At 46.8% G+C, this 17584-nt stretch overlaps 1 protein-coding gene across 8 annotated transcripts in view; it reads left to right on the forward strand.

Annotated features, from left to right (window-relative positions):
- LOC119968865 (collagen alpha-1(VIII) chain-like) overlaps nt 1-17584 on the forward strand; it is a 177668-nt gene that overhangs the window by 135503 nt on the left and 24581 nt on the right. For all 8 annotated transcript variants that reach the window (XM_038801765.1, XM_038801759.1, XM_038801760.1 and 5 more), the window contains one exon: nt 8568-8883. In XM_038801765.1, coding sequence (XP_038657693.1) covers nt 8571-8883 — 313 coding nt within the window. In that variant the 5' untranslated portion in view covers nt 8568-8570. The remainder of the gene's footprint in view (nt 1-8567; nt 8884-17584) is intronic.

Here is a 17584-nt window from a genome sequence, read left to right on the forward strand (position 1 = left end):
ATGAATGGGAGCACTGCCATTGGTGCAGAGCATTGGTTTCCCATTGGCTCTGGCTGGCCATGTGTCTCTCGTCTGATTGGCTGGGTCTAGTCATGTGACTGCTCACCAATTGGTCGAGAGGCAAGTAAACCCCACCTCCGAGGCGGGGAATAAGTACCCAGAGTTCCCGGCAGTCGGCCTTTCTCTGTAGTCGACCACCGGGCTAACAACTAGCTGATTAAAGCCTAAGTTTGGACCTTCATCGTGCCTCGCGTCCAATTGATGGTACATCAGCTTCATTCAAAAAGACAGCAGCAACTCCGATAAAGCAGCGCTCCCACAGAACTGCACTGGCATGTCAGCCTACCTTGTGAGCTATTAAAGGCTAAGGGGAGGCGGTGGCAGAGTAATATTGTCACTGGACTAGTAAACCAGACAGCCAGAGTAATGCTCTGGGGACCCAGGTTCAAATCTCACCACTGCAGCTGGTGAAATTCGAATACAAAAAAATCTGGAATTAAAAGTCTAATGGTGACCGTTGTCAATCGTCAAAAAAAATCATCTGGTTCACTAATGTCCTTTAGGGAAGAATATCAGCCATCCTTACCTGGTTTGCCCTACATGTGACTCCAGACCCACAGCAACATGGTTGACTCTTAAATATCCTCTTAAGGGCAATAAGGGATGGGCAATATATGTTGGCCCAGCCTGCGGTGCCCATGACCCATGAACAAATAGAAAAAAGTAGAACATCACCCAATTAGGGTTGCCGATCTGATTTCAACATATTCCTGGAGGTTTCATTCCATGAAACCTTCCGCGTGGACAGCAAGGTAGCATAGTGGTTAGCGCAGTTGCTTCACAGCTCCAGGGTCCCAGGTTTGATTCCCGGCTTGGATCACTGTCTGTGCGGAGTCTGCACGTTCTCCCCGTGTCTGCATGGATTTCCTCCGGGTGCTCCGGTTTCCTCCCACAGACGTGCGGGTTAGGTGGATTGGCCAGGTTAAATTGCCCTTAGTGCCCAAAAAGGTTAAGTGGGGGTTACTGGGTTACAGGGATAGGGTAGAGATGTGGGCTTGAGTAGGGTGCTCTTTGTAAGGGCCGGTGCAGACTCGATGGGCTGAATGGTCTCCTTCTGCACTGTAGATTCTATGATTCTTTGACTTGCCCCACACAGCAGCCATTATTTGGCCAAAACATCCACCCTGATGATGTTTTATGTTAATTAGTCTAGCGTTAGCATAATTACTGAGATGTTGGTGTGTTCAAGCAACAACTGTTTGATTTCATGCAACTGACGTGTGTACAACTATCCACGATTAGGTATTACACTGCCGAAGACATGAACATTCTCCCTCTTGAGCCCTAATAATGTATCCTCTTGTAACATCATTTTTGGAGGAATGTTCCACAGTTCCACCCATTAACCCTACTTCCATACATTAATTGGAAAGCAAAAATAGTCATGACCCAATTGAATGATGTTTGGCTGTCAGCCGACCAGCCTTATCTTTCCATTTTTAATATTTTTACATCTGGTAAAGAGAAATGTTCAAAGAAAATGACAATAAAAACAATATTTTTTATTGTCCCAATGATTTTTTGTCCAGGGTTGAACATGTGTCCTGCTGATTGGCCTTCAATTCCTGGCGAGTCCGGGCCAATCCTGAAAAGTTGGCAACCTTACGACCGAATCCCTTCTACTTTTAAATAGCCACATTTGGGAATTTATCGGAAAATCCTTTTCCCACGTCTTGGACGATAGATCTTGACAGTTAACCAGTTTCTGTTGAGAGGGTTAAAATTCCTTCAGCCAACTGGAAAAATTGTTATCAGATGTTATCCCCAAAGCAAGATTACTTTTAAGTGGCTATATTCACTATTTTGTAAAACTGGCTAATCCTTAATGCAGAATCCACAACTACCCCCCTTTGTTCTCCAATTCATTGACAGTTTGAGAAACAGACAGGTGTTTCACAGTCACACCATCAATGTTGGCAGTACTTCACCTAATTCCAGTCAGCGGCCAGTATTATTCAGCTTTTAACTGTGGGAAACTGTTATTGAAAAGATACATTCATTTAACTTCAGTCTAAATTGCAAAACATTACCAGCTGACAGGCTGTCTGGACACTCTTGATTTATGTTGAGCAGATTTCTTCAACGAGACATTTTGGCTTTCCTGAAGTTCAGGCCTAAGAGTCCTGCTGTGCAGGCAAATCCCAGCCGGTGACGGTGTAAGAACCAGTCCAAGTGCATGTTAAAACAGCTTATGTCCTGGTACAGTCAATGCACTCTGGAAATGTCTGTAAATGAGTCTTCTTATATCGTAATTCCCAGAATTTACTATTTAGAAGAACGATAATGAAGTATACTGCAGATCAAAATCTCAACCGAAACCAGACAAAACTACGGGTACAGATCGACTGTGCTATACATATAAATCCTTGAGGGAAGGAAATGTGTCATCCACCCTTGATTTGGCTGACATGTGACTCCAGACCCACAGCAGCATGGTTAACTCCTAATTGCCCTCGGAAATAGCCGAGTATGCCACTCAGCTCATTAGGCAATTAGGATGTGTTATAAATAGGTCTGTCTCTGAATTTGGTACATTGCTTAAAGAGACTGCTCCGAATGCCTGGATCATGGTCTGATTAGTTTGCGGGTGTAAAGATTTGGGGCTGGATTCTCTTGCCCGCCCGCCGCAAGAATGGGCGAGACGCCGACAATGGAAAAATCCATTGACCTCGGGCACGATTCTCCGATCGCTGAGCGAGCGTGGCTGGAGAATCCCGCCCTTGGTGTACAAACCTGATATCTTCCCTCGGGGTGACAGGGTGAGTGGGCCTTCGCACCACTGCCACTCTAGTAGCGCCCTCGTGACTATTAAAATGGAGATGCAGGCAGGTATTTCATAATGTTTAAATGCCAAACCTGCTTCCCGTCAGCAGTTTGTCACTCTCTCCTCAACCCAATTCCGTACGTTGGCCTGCCCAAAGTGGGTTAAGGATTGTGATTTAGATTGTTTGAATTTTAGCTACTGACGTAAAATGAACCCTCCTGTTTCTGGGAGTTGTGATTCAGTTTTGTATGTGTCAGTGAGGATTCTATAATTTGGTTGATTGAAGAGCCTTGTTTGATGTTATCATATCTAGCAATTACATGCCGACTCTGTAATATGTTTAGAAGTAGTACTAATAAACAAGATTTAAGCAGATACCAGTCTATCCAGTAACCAAGCACCATGCCTCCAGTCATACATAGATACATACATGGAAGATTGGAGCAGGAGGAGGCCTTTTGGCCCTTCGAGCTTGCTCTGCCATTTATCACAATCATGGCTGATCATCCAACTCAATAGCCTAATCCTGCTTTCTCCCCATAACCTTTGATCCCATTCTCCCCAAGTGCTGTATCCAGTCATCTCTTGAATATATTCAATGTTTTAGCATCAACTACTTCCTATAGTAATAAATTCCACAGGTTCACCACTCTTTGGGTGAAGAAATTTCTCCAGATCTCTGTCCAAAATGGTTTATCCTGAATCCTCAGACTTTGATCCTTGGTCCTGGAGAACCCACCATCGGGAACATCTTCCCTGGATCCACCCTGTCTAGTCCTGTTACAATTTTATAAGTCTCAATGGATCCCCATCATCCTTCTGAACTCTAGCGAGATGAATCCTAACCTAGTCAATCTCTCCTCATATGACAGTCCCGCCATCCCTGGAATCAGTCTGGTAAACCTTCGCTGCATTCCTTTGAGAGCAAGAACATTCTTCCTCAAAAAAAGACCAAAACTGCACACAATATTCTAGGTGTGGCCTCACCAATGTCCTGTATAATTGCAACAACACATCCCTGCTCCTGTACTCGAAACATCTCACAATGAAGGGCAACATAATATTAGTCCACAATCAAGAAAATATATCTCAGAATATGATGGCAGCAGTGGTGTCATCAAGATAAAAAGTACATTGGTGTTAGTGAAGGAACCACAGGGTGAAGCAAAACTTGACAGTAGCTCATACTTACAACTGAATAGAATGAGGAGGCATATTGGAGAGAGATAATGATGACCATACCTGGCTATCAGCCCTTGCCCCAATCCATCTGTTTACCTGTTTCAAGGGCCAGCAGTGGGAGTTATGGAAACGTCATATCCTTCAATATCAAACCATATTGAATGTTCATGCTAAAAAGCAGAAGCATCAAGTCAGTTCCTTTTTTATGGTGTAGGTCCAGTAGCAGATGATGCTCTCCTGAGGCAGGGAGTGGGGGAGTCCAACATGGACTTTGAGACTGTTGTTAAAGTCTTTGATACCTATTTTAGCCCAAAATGAAACTTTGTTATGAACTAAAAACATTTTAACCAGAGGTCACATAGACCTGGGGAATCGATTGAATTATTTCTAACCAAACTATATCACCTAGCTCATTCCTGCGGATACAGAGCATTGAAAGATGAGCTAATCCATGATTGCGTAATCATGGACATTTGAGTTGACAGAAAACATCTAGTGGCAAAACTGGACATATCAAGCGTTTCTACAAATCAAACAATTCCAATTGAGGTAGAAGACAAGAAAATATTTATGCAACACATTCTATCCAAAAAATTGGAAATTAAGATATTACAGAGTTCGCAGGGGAAGTTAGTCATCTTCGCCCAGGCTATTTGTGTTACAGTTAAAAGCTTTGATGCCACCTTTGATATCATTGCTGATGTTAACATATTAGCAGATGATCTCAGCCAAAACACCTTCACACATCAGACACTAAATTACAAGGTTCAGGCAGCACAGACTTTCCAAATAGAGGCAGGATTATTGCTCCTCTTCATGACAATGGATTCTCTCTATGTTGTCCACAATCAACACAAATCCTTCTTGAGTGGCAATGTTGGCATTCTTCTACTATTTCTAGGAGAACCAGATGATGCCCAGTATTTGAACAACTCAATGACATTCATGGAACAATATCAATGGGTGGAATCTTACCAAAATTTGGCAAAGTGTTAGGCTAAGACAGACAACTGGCAGAACTCTCCAGTTGCCCAGACCCATTTTCTCATGGAATCTTGAGCCTCTTAGAAAAATAAATTGAGTGGGCGTGATTTACGTGGTCAATCTGGCAGGGCAGTGCTCACAAAGCTGGGAACTGGCTCCAAAGAGATCAGGGCGCCACCTTTAAAGGAGGCCCTGATCAGCGCTGCAGCCTAACAACCCCCAGCCTCAATCCCAGAGGTATTGGGAAATCTCCACGCCTCCCCCAACAATCCACGCCACCATACCACCATGGTCGGCAAAGAAGCTGTGGCAGAATCGTTAGCACTTCGGAAGCTGCAGAATCTTGCACAGCAATCGTTTCCCAGAGCTTTTCATCGCCAGAAAACTCATCTTCCTTTCTTTATTGAAATTCCTCCCATTACAGAAGATTGAGGTCAAGAAATCCTCCCATTGCCCAGAGTGGTGTCTCAGACAGAGAGAAGTGTGGTTTTAATACCACTGCCTGCAGAAAGCAGACACTCCTTCCCAAATATCATTGGGAAATGATCCCTTTTTCCTACCCGAAAGACTTACAGCAATTTTGTCAGTTTTTCCTTCACCATTTATATTAATTGGAATCTCAGATCTTCAATACTCTTCTAGTCTTTGATCCAGCAGTGAAATATATGGCTGTGACCATCTTCTCTGAAGTTAAATATCATTCCTCTTCTGAAGGTCTTTCCCACTGTGATTCAAGGGAGTAACAAGTTCCTGAAGGAGTCCTGGGTTTTCCTCTTCTAGTTTCAGAAATTAGTGCTCCTCGGTGTTCTCTCTTGAAAAGTCCTCATTATTCTTGCACGTCTGTCTTTTCCAACAATGCTGCTAATTTGCTGTCCCATTCTGAGGATGACGATCATGCTCCGCATGACAAGAAGAAATCCCTCATGTCTCCAAGGTTTCTGCCCTCAGGACCAAGAATAGTGTGGGTGACTGACTCCTTCTGGATTGTGACTTGGGGAGGGGAGGAGTTGGAGTTGGGTAAAAGAATTAGTTTGAAAAAGGGAGTTGCAGTAAAGTAATCAAATTGGTAAAAGACAGAAGGCGGGATTTTCTGTCCCTTCCTGCGAGCGGGATATACTGGTCCTTCTGAAGGCAACCTCCCTTGGCCAGTTCCGCAGCGGCGAACGGGTGGACCCCGTAAAGTGTAGATATCAGCGAGCCATCTTCACTGCTGGAAACACAGTGCCAGGAAGCAGGAAAATCCTACCCAGAGTTTCATAATGTTGCAAAAACATTCAGTAGCATTCTTGGGGCGAGGTGTAGTGAAAGGTGTTGACATATAGGAGATGCTAATGTATGACTTAGATGATGATATATCACTGACATAGATCATAGAATTTACAGTGCAGAAGGAGGCCATTCAGCCCATCGAGTCTGCACCGGCTCTTGGAAAGAGCACCCTACCCAAGCCCACACTCCCACCCTATCCCCATAACCCAGGCACCCCACCCAACACTAAGGGCAATTTTGGACACTATGGGCAATTTATCATGGCCAATCCACCTAACCTGCACATCTTTGGACTGTGGGATGAAACCGGAGCACCCGGAGGAAACCCACGCGCACACGGGGAGAAGATGCCGACTCCGCACAGACAGTGACCCAAGCCGGGAATCGAACCTGGGACCCTGGAGCTGTGAAGCAATTGTGCTATCCACATCAGTCAGTCATGTGTTAGACGAGTGAGAATGAGAGTGAGAGAGAAATTGAATCACCATCCCTGGAAGCAACATGCCTATGCTGTAACCTCTTTAGATCTAATGCAATAAACAAATGCTAAACAAGTACCAGAGTATGATTACAGTCTGTCTAGTAAGCAAGTACCTCACCTAGAATCTGTTGAAAGGCGTTGGGCATAGTTCAGTAGGTCTTATCAAGGTATTTCTAGTCTTAGGTAGTTCAACAGTAAGTATTTATTAATTTTTAGAAATAATATACATAGGTACTATAACGGTCCATGCTTGGAACAGTCTCCATGCTTGCTTCTACACACGGCTCTGTCCAACACTGCACTGACGCCCTAGGTACAGGTCACTGTGTGGATGGTACTCTACTCAGTCCCATGTTAACTTTTATGTGCCAGGCATTAATACTATAGATTGCACAGGTAGGAAGGACTGTCTCAGAACCACAGAAACTGGCGTAACCATTGATAACAAATGTTTCCTTTGGACTGGAATAAGATGGACAACATGATGACACATTATGAAAGCGCATCTTTAATTTCAAATTCTGAATGTTGAATGGATTTTAAATGGGTCCTATTAGAATTAATCCTTGGATTATAAATCATCGAATCCCTACAGAGTAGAAGGAGTCCATTTGGCCCATCGAGTCTGCAATAAACTTCCAAAAGAGTACCTTTGTGCACTTTGCCCACTCCCCCGCAAACCCAGTAACCCCACCTAACCTTTGGACGCTAAGGGCAATTTAGCATGGCCAATCCACCTAACCTGCACACCTTTGGACTGTTGGAGGAAACCGGAGCACCCGGAGGAAACCCACGCAGACATGGGGAGAAAGTACAAACTCCACACAGACAGTCATCCAAGGCTGTATTTGAACCCGGGTCCCTGGTGCTGTGAGGCAGGAGTGCTAACCACAGTGCACCATGCCGTCCTGTCTTTTATCGTGTGAATCTTTAATCGTATGAATTTCCAGAAACTGTAGCTCAGCTACAGGCCTAATGGGTGACCAATCAGGATTCAGCTACATTAAAGTCTCAACCAAGAGGCTGTGGAGGCCAAGGCACTGAATATATTTAAGAAGGAAACAGATAGATTTCTACACCCTAAACGTGTCAAGGGGCTTGGGGAGGGTACAGGAACAGGGCATTGAGATAGAGGATCAGCTATGGTCGTATTGAATGGCAGAGCAGGCTTGGAAAGCTAAATGGCCTATTCCTGCTCCTATTTTCTATGTTTCTATGACTGCTGTTGAACCATGTTATCCAATATGGATGTGTCTGAATAGATATGAGCGATGTCAGTAAAAGACACTTTCATATGATGGAACAGTGTTCCATGTCAGATAAGAAGAAACAAGGAGCCTAATATCAACCATTTAAATGGGATATTTTTTTAGATAACATGTATGGGCGGCACGGTAACACAATGGTTAGCAATGTTGCTTCACAGTGCCAGGGTCCCAGGTTCGATTCCGGGAGTGTGGAGTCTGCATGTTCTCCCTGTCTCTGCGTGGGTTTCCCCTGGGTGCTCCGATTTCCTCCCATATGTCCTGAAAGATGTGCTGTTAGGTAATTTGGGCATTCTGAATTCTCCCTCAGTGTACCCGAACAGGCGCCGGAATGTGACGACTAGGGGTTTTTCACAGTAACTTCATTGCAGTGTTAATGTAAGCCTACGTGTGACAATAAAGATAAAGATTATTAATTCAGATAAGGTAACATAACGAGAACAACGCAAGAAATTGTTCAATCTGTACCCAAGAGGAAATCACAGGGGTAAAGCGAAAGGGGGGACGAAGGTCTGAAGAATATTGAGAAATTGTAAAAGGTTTTCTATGCTCTTTCCTTCAGATCATGGCTGTGCCTTTGGTCCCTGTCCAGTTGCTGACAGTAACTATCCATCTCTTTCTGGCTGGAAGCATTCACGGAGGTGCCTACTACCAAATGAAGCAGGTTCCACAGCAGCTTCCACAGATGCAAGTGCACGGACAGGTCCCACACTTGATGCATCTCAGGAAAGAGGGGCCTCATTTGCAGCACATGGGCAAGGAGATGCCGCACATGCCAATGTATAGAAAGGAGTTGCCATATATGCCCCGCTATGGAAAAGATGTTCCTCAAATGCATGTGTTTGGAAAAGATGTGATGCCTCGGAAGGAAGCAAAGGGTAAGATTTATAATAATCTAATAATTTTTATTTTGTAAGGTAGACAGCAGGGAAGATTCCAAACTCAATCTCTGATCTGCATTGATAACTGTTGTCAGCTGAGGCAGTGGTAGGTGCAGAGTTTTAATTGTTAATAAAGCTGTTTATGAGGCTGATGGGTCTCGAAACACTGAGGTCTCTAATTAGCCTCAATACTACGATGGCAAGAGGAGATTTGTGAGACAATGAAAGTGGTTATTAGGGATCTGAAGGATAATAGAGAGAGCCAAGACACTGATCCACAATGTAAAAGGTTTGAGTTCTGAGGAATGATTGTACAAACTTCGCTTTTCAATCTGGAATGGAGCTCTCTGAGAGGTGATCTTTTTGCGATAGTTAATGCTAAATAATTAATGGTAAAGCACAGATAAATCTGGCATTTTTCCTCATATTGAAACATGAGAGTAGTACAGGTTCAAACTAGAAAAAGGCAACTTTAAGGCTGACATGAGAACGGTCTTCTTCACGAAAACAGTTATTAACAAATGGAACAGACTTCCAAATGAAGTAGTGAAACATTTCAGAATTGTTTGAAAAACAATTAGATGCTGTATTGAAGAGTATGTGCCCACTTGTGTCCAATTGCCCCTATGTTGTCCAACTCTGCGTGACCCGAACGCGGTACGTTACCTTGTCAGCATGGTCTTGATATTAGTCCCTCGCAAGTTGGTGAGAGAGAATTAGATGGGTGTTAAAATTGAAAGGAAATGGGGAATTTGTCTACAACTCGCTGCATGCACACCACTGTTGTTTTTACTGGATGTGACTGCTGAATGAAAAAACTAAGTACCCTTTCCAGCACTCCAAGTGGGCCAATTGCTACCCCCGACCCCTCAAGGAAGTCTTTAACATGCCCTCTACTGATCGTGACTTTCTCTCCGAGACCTTCCACAATCACCATCTTCCCTGCACCCAGTAAACCAAGCTCACCTCCGAGCCTTCATCATTGGTCTTCTTCACACACACCCTTCCGAGCCCCAATGGTTCTCTTTCCACAACACCGACTGGCACCCCTGCAGCCAACCCCCGGTGACTGTCCCAAGGGTTCCCAGTGATGACTGCCAGTTGCTAGTTTTTACGGCTTAGCAGCCAGCGTGGTTGTCCACTCGGTCAGCTGTTAGACATGAAACTGAGGGGAGTGATAATGAAATCCTGCCATCAGACTTGGCAGGATCGCTGCATTTCCGACCTCCACCCTCCCCACCTCCCCCTAAATACCAAAGTCACTTGTATGTGACACTATTAGAGATTGACTAGTAGATATGTAATCATTAAAGGGAAAAGAATAGCGAAAAAACATCAGAATACTGGGGTGGTTAGTAATAAAATAGCAGAAATACTAATCAAAACATTTCAACATTTGTTAGAAAAGACCGGAGGCAGTAAATGTTATATTGCTGTCCACAAAAGTGGAAATAGCTGTAGAACAATAGTCTCCCATTTGCTGAAGGCAAAAAAAAATGCTGCAGACCATATTGAGGGATAATGTAGCTGAGCACTTGGAAAGGTATGGATAATCACATCAGCCTCTTAGATTTGTAAAGATAGAGGTTTGTTTGACTAATCCAATTCTTTGAGAAACCTCAGTTCATAGGCAAAAGAATTAGAGCAGACGTGATTTTTTTTTAATAAATGTTTTTATTCTCCATTTCCACATTTTCCTCCGAAATTTGCACCCCACCCACAAACAGTAAACGGTAACAAATACAAAATCAATCCCCTTAATAATAACAACGATCCCATCCTTCCACAACCCCAAACAACGGCCCACCTGTCAAGATATGCATCCAATAAAGCAAACCCTCCCACGGTGAAAACAAAAACAAAAAACAAAGGAAAAAAAGAAAAAGGGAGTCCGGGACCGCCCATGGTCACCATAGAGTCCGCCCCCCCCCCCCCCCCCCCACTCAACGGCGTCCAACCTCTGAAAGAGTACCGTACGTGATACCCAAGAGTTGTAAACCCCCCCGTGCTCCTCCAACTCCTCCCATCCACTGCCTCATGTAAAACTCCTCCCCCCAACCTCGGTTCCTTCCCCCCAACTTTCCACACCGGCTAGACAACTCGGACCCTGTTCTGCCAGGCTCTGATGGCCGCAGAGAGTGGACGTGATTTATTTAGAGATTCACAAAAGCCATTGTGAAGACTGAGGGCCATAGTATTATAGGTAGAATGCTGGTTTGAAAAGAAGCGTGACCTAGGGATAATAAGCTGACAGGAGATGTAACTTAATTCTTCTTCCTCACCAATAACACGCAGCTAACATTGTGACCCAGAAACCTGTGCTTGCACACTTTCTTCCTCATATTTATACCATCCTCGCGATACTTCATCATTGACTCAAATTTTGCGTATCTCATATCTAGTTCTGTACATTCGCAATTAGAATTTCTACAGTGCTGAAGGAGACCATTCAGCCCATCAGATCTGCACCAACCTAGGCCCACACCACGACCCTATCCCCGTAACCCAGTAACCAAACTTAACCTTTTTTAGACACTATGGGCCAATGTAGCGCGGCCAATCCACCTAACCTGCACATCTTTGGACTGTGAGAGGAAACCGGAGCACCCACAGGAAACCCACGCAGACAGGGGGAGAAAGTGCAAACATCACACAGACAGTCACCCAGGGGTGGAATTGACCACAGGTCCCTGGTGCTGTGAGGCAGCGGTGCTAACCATTGAGCCACCGAGTTGAGACTTCTCGTTATCCATTTCATCTTTCCTGCTTTTTTGCTAATTTGCGTCCCATTGTCTCTTGCAGCTCCAGTTGCTAACATTTGTTCTCGATGCTTTACATAGCTTTAGCCACCAGAGGACTCCCATTGTCAATAATGTACTCGTTCTTGTCTAAGTGCATGATTAATATGATCACCTGATCCATATTTCTTCCAAGCTAAAAACAATCATTGATTTAGGAAATAGATAGTCAATACATAAATGAATTCACAGCATGCTGGGTGGAGTACATTTTATTGGGAGCAAGTGGTTGTTGGGTGTGGGGTTGGGTGGGCTAAAGGCTCGAGGTTGCTTGAAGTGGATTGAAAATGGGCTAGATTTTCAATCAGACTGCAGACTACTGTCCCGGAGTGGAAGGTAAATTTTATCCCAATTTGTTTTGTATAAGATTAGCATCCGCATATCAAGAATATTCAATGTGTACACCAGACTCTATCTGGCTCCTGTACATTGCACAGTATAACTTTATAATGGTTCCAAAGCATTGTTCATATAACTTAAACTGCACAGAGGCGTTTCTTTCTGTTGTGGAGGGAGAAATGTTACAGTAAACAAGCTTCTACTTTCCACTCCAAGAGCCAGGAATTCAGTTTAATCAGCCACTTCATGAATAGCATATCTGTGAAGCGTTTTTTACAACAGAGTGTTACCATATAAATTAGGTCAGAACACATTGTCTATTCCCTTACACACTATACTACTGTGGATAAAACGATACATGGCTGTTGGAGTGTTATGCCTCAAAGAGATTTGCCAAGCAGTTTCTCATGAAGACAAACAGAAGCTGTGTTGAGTGTAACAGAATCTCTATGTTAAGACACACAAACTTTCTGTTCTAATAGCCTTATTAAGATGACCGGATACAAGACCTCAATTGGTATAAACACTGCTTAGATTCTTTTCGACAAGTCCTTTCGGAACTCACAACTTAATAAATGCAGATTAGTCCTTGCCTGCATTGGGTTAGATTTTCAACTTGCCAGCAATGGAAATGCAGATCACTAGGTTTCTATAACAGACGGCTGAAGTGCAATGCCAGATTTACCACCAGGAGACTAGTTGAAAACCTACCTCACTGACATTTGAAGCAGGACTGTTAATTCCTTCTTGGGACCTCATGCAAAAACCAGTTTGTGGACCCGACATTTTACTGAACAATCATTCTAAATACTACCTACTACTATCTGATGTCAAATCTGTTGATGTACGTTTGTGCAAATGCCCGTTGACAATAATCTAAAATAGTTGTCAAAACAATCAAGGACCAGCCATTGCCATCATGATTGACTCAGAGCCTGTGCAATTGCCTACATTGCACAATTCTAACACTGCCCCTGCTTGTCCAGTCCAATTGATGTGGCAAAAAAATCAGGGTCAAGGAAACTCCCACCCGAGGAAGCTGGAAGCTGCACTGTAATATTGAAATTAATGGGGATGCTCTTGTATAAAGTGCGAGTGAAGTGATCTATAGTGTCACCAGGCAACATTTATTCACCAGTAATCTGTTAACCATAGAATCCTTACAATGCAGAAGAAGCCCATTCAGCCCATCGAATCTGCACTGATCCTACCAAGAGCTCCCTACCTCGCACCCCCATCCCCGCAATCCCACCTATCCTTCTCACCTTTGCAATTTTGCACGGCCCATTGGAAGCAGCACTCACAGTCAGACTGTGGAGTTGTTGCTGAGGTGGAGAGTGGCTGATGCTACTCTCTCTCTCTCTCTCTCTGATTCTGCTGCTGCTCCTCATCTGTTTGCGTGCCTGTTCCCAGTGCTTGTTTGCTGTTGCGTTGACTCCCTGACTGTAGAACGGAGGTGGGAGGGAAGGAAGGAGAGAGGAGAGAAGGAGAAGAGGGTGACTTTCAAGACCAGAGTGGGAGCAGAGCCCTCTTGTCTGTTTATTTGCTGCATCCCTCCAGGTGAGGGCCCGGCCCAGTCCGATCCTCCCACCCATCAACAATTGCCTTTCAGTGAGGATGAAGTCTTTTTCTCACTCCATCGGGTGTGCTTGTCCAGGATGGGGATCTGGTAGACAGTAAGCGGTCGATGTTGGAATCGGGAAACGTGATTGGGCGGGGAATCAGTTCTGATGCTGAAATCGCGCCGGTTTCACGCCAAATCGCAATTCTCTGCCTCCTCGACAGCGGCACCCCAACCTCCCACAGCGGGCACCTTAATCTCCATTCCAGAGCTTTTCCCGGAATTGTTCCTGGATCTATCCAGTGGCCTGGCATCGCAGGAGGTGTGGGTGTCTGAGGCGCCTCCCTCTGGCCTTATAGCCTGAGAGTGGCCTGTGAGGAATCCATCTGACGACGATTTGGGAGTTGGGATCGAGGCAGACCACCACACCTAATATGGTGGGGGACTTGGTCCCAGACAGCAACTACCCAGAAGAGGACATCTACTCGGTGGGGGGCACGGGTGATAATTTTGAATCCATCTGCAGCGCGGCAGGAGGCTCCCTTGTGCCTGACACTGAGTCAGCCCTTATCGCTCCAGGGGAATTCCGGGAATTTCTTTGTGTAAACCGCGGCATACCTGCCCCGCGTCCCGATAGCCTCTGTGCAGCAGGTACTGTGCTCAGACCACCGTCTGCTATGGGTGGTGCTCACCCTCTCTCGCACTCAGTCGAGGTCCGCTTACTGGCATTTTAACAACATGCTGCCGGAGGTCACGCGGTTCCTTGTCTCGTTTTGTTGCTAATGGGCCGACTCGAGAAGGAAACAGGAAAGCTTCCCGTCCTTGAGGCTATGCTGGGACGTAGGCAAGACTCACATACGTGCCTTCAATCAGGAGTATGCAAGGGGGTCGATAAAGAGGCAGAAATCCAGGGTCGAGGAGTTGGAGAAGGAGATACTCGACCTTGAGTCACGACTCGGTCAGCCTGATAAGACCCGGCCCTGTGATTGGTGTACAGAGAGTAGAAGGGCGTGCTGCGGGACCTGTCACTTGTCCGTTCCATATCCTCATGGACATGGACCACAGCTCCTCCTTCTTCTACTCACTGTAAAAGGGTGCTGGGTCCATCAGCAGCTCTTTACGATGCTGGCCAACGACCGGTCCCTTGTCTCAGATCCGGAAGACATTAGGGCCCAAAAGCGAAGCTTCTACAGCGCCTTTTTCTCCTCAGGTCCTTCCAGCGAGGATGCTTGCAGAGTTTTGTGGGAGGTCCTGCTGCAGGTCAGCCCGGGAGCGCAGGGTGGCTTGATATCCCTATAGGCCTGGGAGAGATGACCGGTGCCCTCGACAGCCTTTCCAGGCGCAAAACCCTCGGGCTGAATGGACTGACCGTGGAGTTCTTCAGGGCATTCTGGGACATCCTGGGAGGAACTATGAGGGGGTCCTGGGGGAAGGTATCGCAGCCAGGTAGATGCCCCTCTCGTGTCGCCGGGCCACCATTACCCTGCTGCCAAAGAGGGAAGATCTCCGCCATCTTAAAAACTGGAGGCTGGTCTCCCTCCTCAGAACGGACTGCAAGATTTTCGCCAACGCGCTGTGTTTGCGCCTTGGCACTGTGCTGGACCACATGATCCACCCTGACCAGTCCAGTCCTACACAGTCCCAGGCTGCACAATCTACGACAACATCCACCTGGTCTGGGACCCGATCTATTATTCCCAGAGTGGTCTGTCGAGCGCCGTCCAGTCCCTTGATCAGAAGAAGGCGTTCGACAGGCTGGCTCACCAATATTTATTCAGGACTCCGCAAGCATTTGGGTTCGGAACGCAATTTGTTGCCCGGATCCGACTTCTATCCACTGCCACAGATTGTCTCATTAAAGTTAATGGGTCCCTATTGGCATCCCTTCGCTTTGGGATAGGAGTGCATCAGGGCTGCCCCTTGTCTGGCCAACTCTATTCCATTTGCGTGGAGCCTTTCCTATGCCTCCAATGGAAGAGGTTGTCACGACTGGTTCTGCGCACCAGCATTGGGGTGGTTCTCTCAGCTTATACTGATGACGTGCTCCCCATGTTCCCTGCCCCTGCTGACCTGCGGAGGATGCGAGAGTGCCAGGCTGTGCACTCCTCCGCCTCCTCTGCTAGATCAACTGGACAAAATGTTCTGGACACCTGATTGGTCCATGGTAGATGGACCCATCCCAGAGCAGTTCAGGCCTTTCACCTGGAGCAGGACCAGCCTCCTCTACCTGGGAGTCCACCTTTGCCCGGCTGAGGAATCCTGGCCAACTAAGTGGCAGGAGCTGGAGACCAAGGTCACCGCTCGCTTGAGACTCTGGTCAGGTGCTCCGAGTGCTGTCTTACAGGGGTCACGTTCTCATCATAAACCAGCTGCTAGCCTCCATGTTGTGGTACCGGCTGGTCACTTTGACTCCTCCCCCCCCCCCCCCCACTTCGTCACGAGGATGCTGTAGAGTTCTTCTGGGACAAGAGACTGCACTGGGTCACTGCTGGGGTTCTAAGTTTCCCGCTTAGGGAGGGCGGCCAGGCGCTGGTGGGCCTTCGCACCCAGGTGGAGACCTTCCGCCTTCAGACCCTGCAACAATACCTTTACGTTGAGCCCCCTCCACCATGGTGTGCCCTGACAGCGCATTTCTTCCGCCAGGTGCATAGCCTGAATTATGACGTGCAGCTCCTGTTCAGAGATCTGCAGGGTCTTCGTTACCCTCTGCATGCGCTGCCCGTCTTTTACCAGGACCTGATCAAAGTCTGGAGCACGATCACCTCACGCCGCAGCTCCCCCCCCCTTCAGGAGTGGTGGCTGTCGTCAGGGAGCCGCTGCTCAGGAATCCGCATCTCCACCAATACCATTTTGAGTGGGGGGGGGGGGGGGGAGCAAGCTGTGGCTGCTGGGTACCCAGGGTCGGGGACGTGCTGGGTGGCGGAGAAGAGGGCTGGGTGACACCCCACGAGTTAGCACAATGTGCGGTAATGGACGTCCAGCTCGCGGCTGATGACATCCGAGATCTCAAAACGGTTGTGCTCAGACCTGATGACACGTCTGCAGGACGTGTAGGTGTGCGGTGGTCTTCCGTCTGAGCGAACGGCTGCTCAGACACAATTCCACTGGTTCCCCGCAATCCGAGCTGCCTCATAGAAATGCCCTCCATGCCTTTTCGCACTGCGCGCAAGTATTTCTGATTGGACTGCTGCTGCACACCCTTCACCTTCTTGCTCGGGCACACCATGGCGCACCTTGTCACCGTCCGGCAGCGGAGGTCCCCACTGGAGGTCCCACTATGGAGGAGCCCTCCCCCTCAATCTTCAGAGCCTGGGATGGAGGGTGTTGCATGCAGCAGTGCCGTACAATCACCGATTGCACCGGTTCACGGACTCCCAAGAAGCCTGCCATTATTGCAACCTTGTGGAGTCCGTGGACCACATCTATGTTATGTGTTATAGGCTGCACTTCCTTTTCAGTTGTCTGAAAAATCTTCTCCTGAGGTTTTATTTGCACTTCAGCCCCATGCTCCTGATTTATGGGTGCCCGGTGTGGAGAGGGGCAGGAAAGATGGAGGACCTCCCTGTGAACCTGCTCCTGGGCCTGGGGAAGCTCACTATTTATAGGTCAAGGCAACAGGAGATCGAGGGGGTCGTCCGACCAGTCTATCTGCCCCTCTTCGCAGCTACATTCATGGCCTGCTTTCCCTAGAAAGGGAGTTTGTGATGTCCGCGGCACCATCGAGGCCTTCCGTGCCCAGTGGGCATCGCAGAGGTTGGAGTGATGTTTTTAAGTTTCCATTGATCTTTATAACATAGAACATTGAATATTACAGTACAGTACAGATCCTTCAGCCCACTATGTTGTGCTGACCATTTATCCTAATCTAAGATCAACCTAACCTACACCCCTTCAATTTACTGCTGTCCATGTGCCTTTCTCAGAGTCGCTTAAATGCCCCTAATGACTCTGACTCCGCCACCTCTGCTGGCAGTGCATTCCACACACCCACCACTCTCTG

This window comes from Scyliorhinus canicula, chromosome 7 (genome assembly GCF_902713615.1).
Source record: "Scyliorhinus canicula chromosome 7, sScyCan1.1, whole genome shotgun sequence".
NCBI classification, from domain to species: Eukaryota; Metazoa; Chordata; class Chondrichthyes; order Carcharhiniformes; family Scyliorhinidae; genus Scyliorhinus; species Scyliorhinus canicula.